Consider the following 2,688-nt stretch of genomic DNA (forward strand, 5'->3'; position numbering starts at 1 on the left):
TGACCTACGCACCTGCCTTCTACGTCACCGCATGCCAAAATTCTTAACTGTTTGTTGGCCATCGTGACCGCGGCCGACCAAAGGATAAAAATTCAAATCTCTCGAGACAACGACTAGACGACAACTTATGGAAAACGCACAAACTAACAAACAAAATTTTTCTTCCAGTCCGCCATTTTAAGTATCCCACGATGCCTTGCGCTAGCACTTTCTTGCAAGGTTTCAGGTTTCTGCTGCTTTGATAAAATGTGACTCCGAGCTGGGATTTACCGATGATGTATGTGAAAAGGAGTTAATTAAATCGTCATTTTGGTGGATTTTGTGATAAAATTTAGCATCGACAGCAGAAAACAGTGAGGTGAAACCCCCTGCACTCTCCTGTAGGAAACCCCTCCTGGGCAGACCGTGACGTCACTACGCCGCCATTTTGGAGCCGGGAGAGGATCGTTTGGCTCTGTTTTGATTTGCACAGGCCACGGTTTTTATCATTTTCCGGGGCTGAACTACACCAGGATGGCCACAGATACAGTCCGTCCTCACGCCATGGAGTCAGGAGAGACTAAAGAGGTACATAAGATACAACTGAAAGCCGTTTTGACGTGCAAAAAAATGAGCGCCAAACTGTTCAGTCTCTGAAGTGCAGTTTAGCTGAGTTCAGCGAGTGTCTTCATCAGAATTTTGTTGCTTGCAAGACAGGTGCTACACTACACATCAGTATGTTTATACATGGTGCCAGCTTGAGGAACCGACTGTATAGGTATTCTGCCAACGATTGGCACGATAGATAGAAGCTATAAACTTGTGCCTGTGTGATCTTGGGTATGCTTCTGTTTATCACGCACAAAAATAATTTGTCATAATAATTCCCGCGTTTAGATAGCCTGGGTACCATCCCAAGTAGTATATTCGCAAACTCTATAACTGGTTATAGAGTTTGCGAATATACTACTGGGGATGGTACCCAGGCTAGCGTTTAGATTGTTGTCACAAGATTTAAAGCGGTGATTGTATGAGGAAATAGAACGGTTGACTTCTGTTTCCTTTTCCCCAGTGAGCTCAGAGTCCTGACGATTGTTCATAATTTTTCTATCAGAATAATTTGAAAAATCTGGAGTTGATGACATCTTGCAGTCAAAATAGAAATGTACGCACTGTTTATTTTGCCAGCAGGGTTTCTCACCATGGCTAGCTTGCATAGATGTGACATAATGGTTATGTCTTAATTCATGATGAATTTCTCAAAAATATTTGCTCTAAGGATGCATTTTTATACAGCTGTGCTTTTCACTATTCAGTTAACTCCGGAACAAGCAGAAGAGGCAAAACTCAAGGCTAAGTATCCTGCCCTTGGACACCAACAGAGGCCTGGTGGCTCAGACTTCCTTCGCAAGAGGCTACAAAAAGGGGTACTGTTGATTTGAGTTGTACTGTCATGTAGCCTGTGTTACACAATCTCTTGCTGTCAGGGGCTGATTGGTCCTCCTCTTCTACTAGAGGCCTGACCAATGGAAGGGCAGCTAGAATGGTGATGTTTGTCAGCCTAATACTGTCATGTAAATATTCAGTACAAACAGCTACATGTGTTGTTTGAGAGCATATCATAATGTTGGCAAGGCTTAGCCGTGGACGACTCTGGTACCCTTTTTGCATGATAATGCCGGGACAGAGTCGTGGTGCAATGCATAGGCCAAAACCGACCTTTGCCGTGCCGGGCCTCATGCAACAGGCCGGCCCCGGTTTTTTGGTGTCGCTGGCTTCCTAACGCACTCACCTGCCGGGCCGGGGGGATAAGACCCTAAACAAACGCAGCATTTAACCACAACACGGCCTCGGAGCACGTAACTCCATACAAACCATCGGCGATCGGCGCCATTTTGAATTCAGGAATAGGCCCGCAAAACAGGTCGGACCCTGAGTTTACGACAGATTACGTCGTTATTTTCAACTCTCCAACGTTCAAGCTGCAAGTATCATGACGTAATCTGTCGTAAACTCAGGGTCCGACCTGTTTTGCGGGCCTATTCCTGAATTCAAAATGGCGCCGATCGCCGATGGTTTGTATGGAGTTACGTGCTCCGAGGCCGTGTTGTGGTTAAATGCTGCGTTTGTTTAGGGTCTTATCCCCCCGGCCCGGCAGGTGAGTGCGTTAGGAAGCCAGCGACACCAAAAAACCGGGGCCGGCCTGTTGCATGAGGCCCGGCACGGCAAAGGTTGGTTTTGGCCTATGCATTGCACCACGACTCTGTCCCGGCATTATCATGCAAAAAGGGTACCAGAGTCGTCCACGGCTAGGTGCCAGACTGTTGCCAGAAACACAAACCGATAGCTCCTCAGCTCAGGGCCAACATGTACCTAGCCTGGGTGCCAGACGCACAGCACACTACTAGTAGGTAGCTAGGCTCAAAATTTACCAGTCTGGATTTGAGCCTTGTGCTGTGGGTCTGGCACATGTACTCAAGACAATTTTACCATAGATCCCCTCAGTCAGGGTATAAAATGGAACTGGCCTGTGTATTGTCCCTGAAAACATCCAGGCTTCATAAAATCATAACTGCCTTCTGTGCATGATTAATGATTAGGTGGTGCCAAGTCGTCAGGTCTGGGCATGCCTGACGCCTCATCCAAGGCTCTGTTCAACAAGCTGATCATGCGAGCCAAGCAGGAGCAGGAGAAGGGAAACCTTCAGAA

The 2,688-nt window shown here is 47.0% G+C and overlaps 1 protein-coding gene across 1 annotated transcript in view; it reads right to left on the bottom strand.

The window, feature by feature from the left end:
* The window catches only part of LOC109466137 (CWF19-like protein 1), a 4,055-nt gene extending 3,840 nt beyond the window's left edge, over positions 1 to 215 (bottom strand). Inside the window, 1 exon segment of the mRNA XM_019763783.1 lies at positions 13 to 215. Within this exon segment, the coding sequence (XP_019619342.1) occupies positions 13 to 62 (50 nt within the window). The 5' untranslated portion in view covers positions 63 to 215.
* Between the last annotated feature and the right edge of the window lie 2,473 nt (positions 216 to 2,688).

The sequence above is a fragment of the Branchiostoma belcheri genome, unplaced genomic scaffold (genome assembly GCF_001625305.1).
Source record: "Branchiostoma belcheri isolate BF01 breed outbred unplaced genomic scaffold, Haploidv18h27 scaffold16, whole genome shotgun sequence".
Classification (NCBI taxonomy): Eukaryota; Metazoa; Chordata; class Leptocardii; order Amphioxiformes; family Branchiostomatidae; genus Branchiostoma; species Branchiostoma belcheri.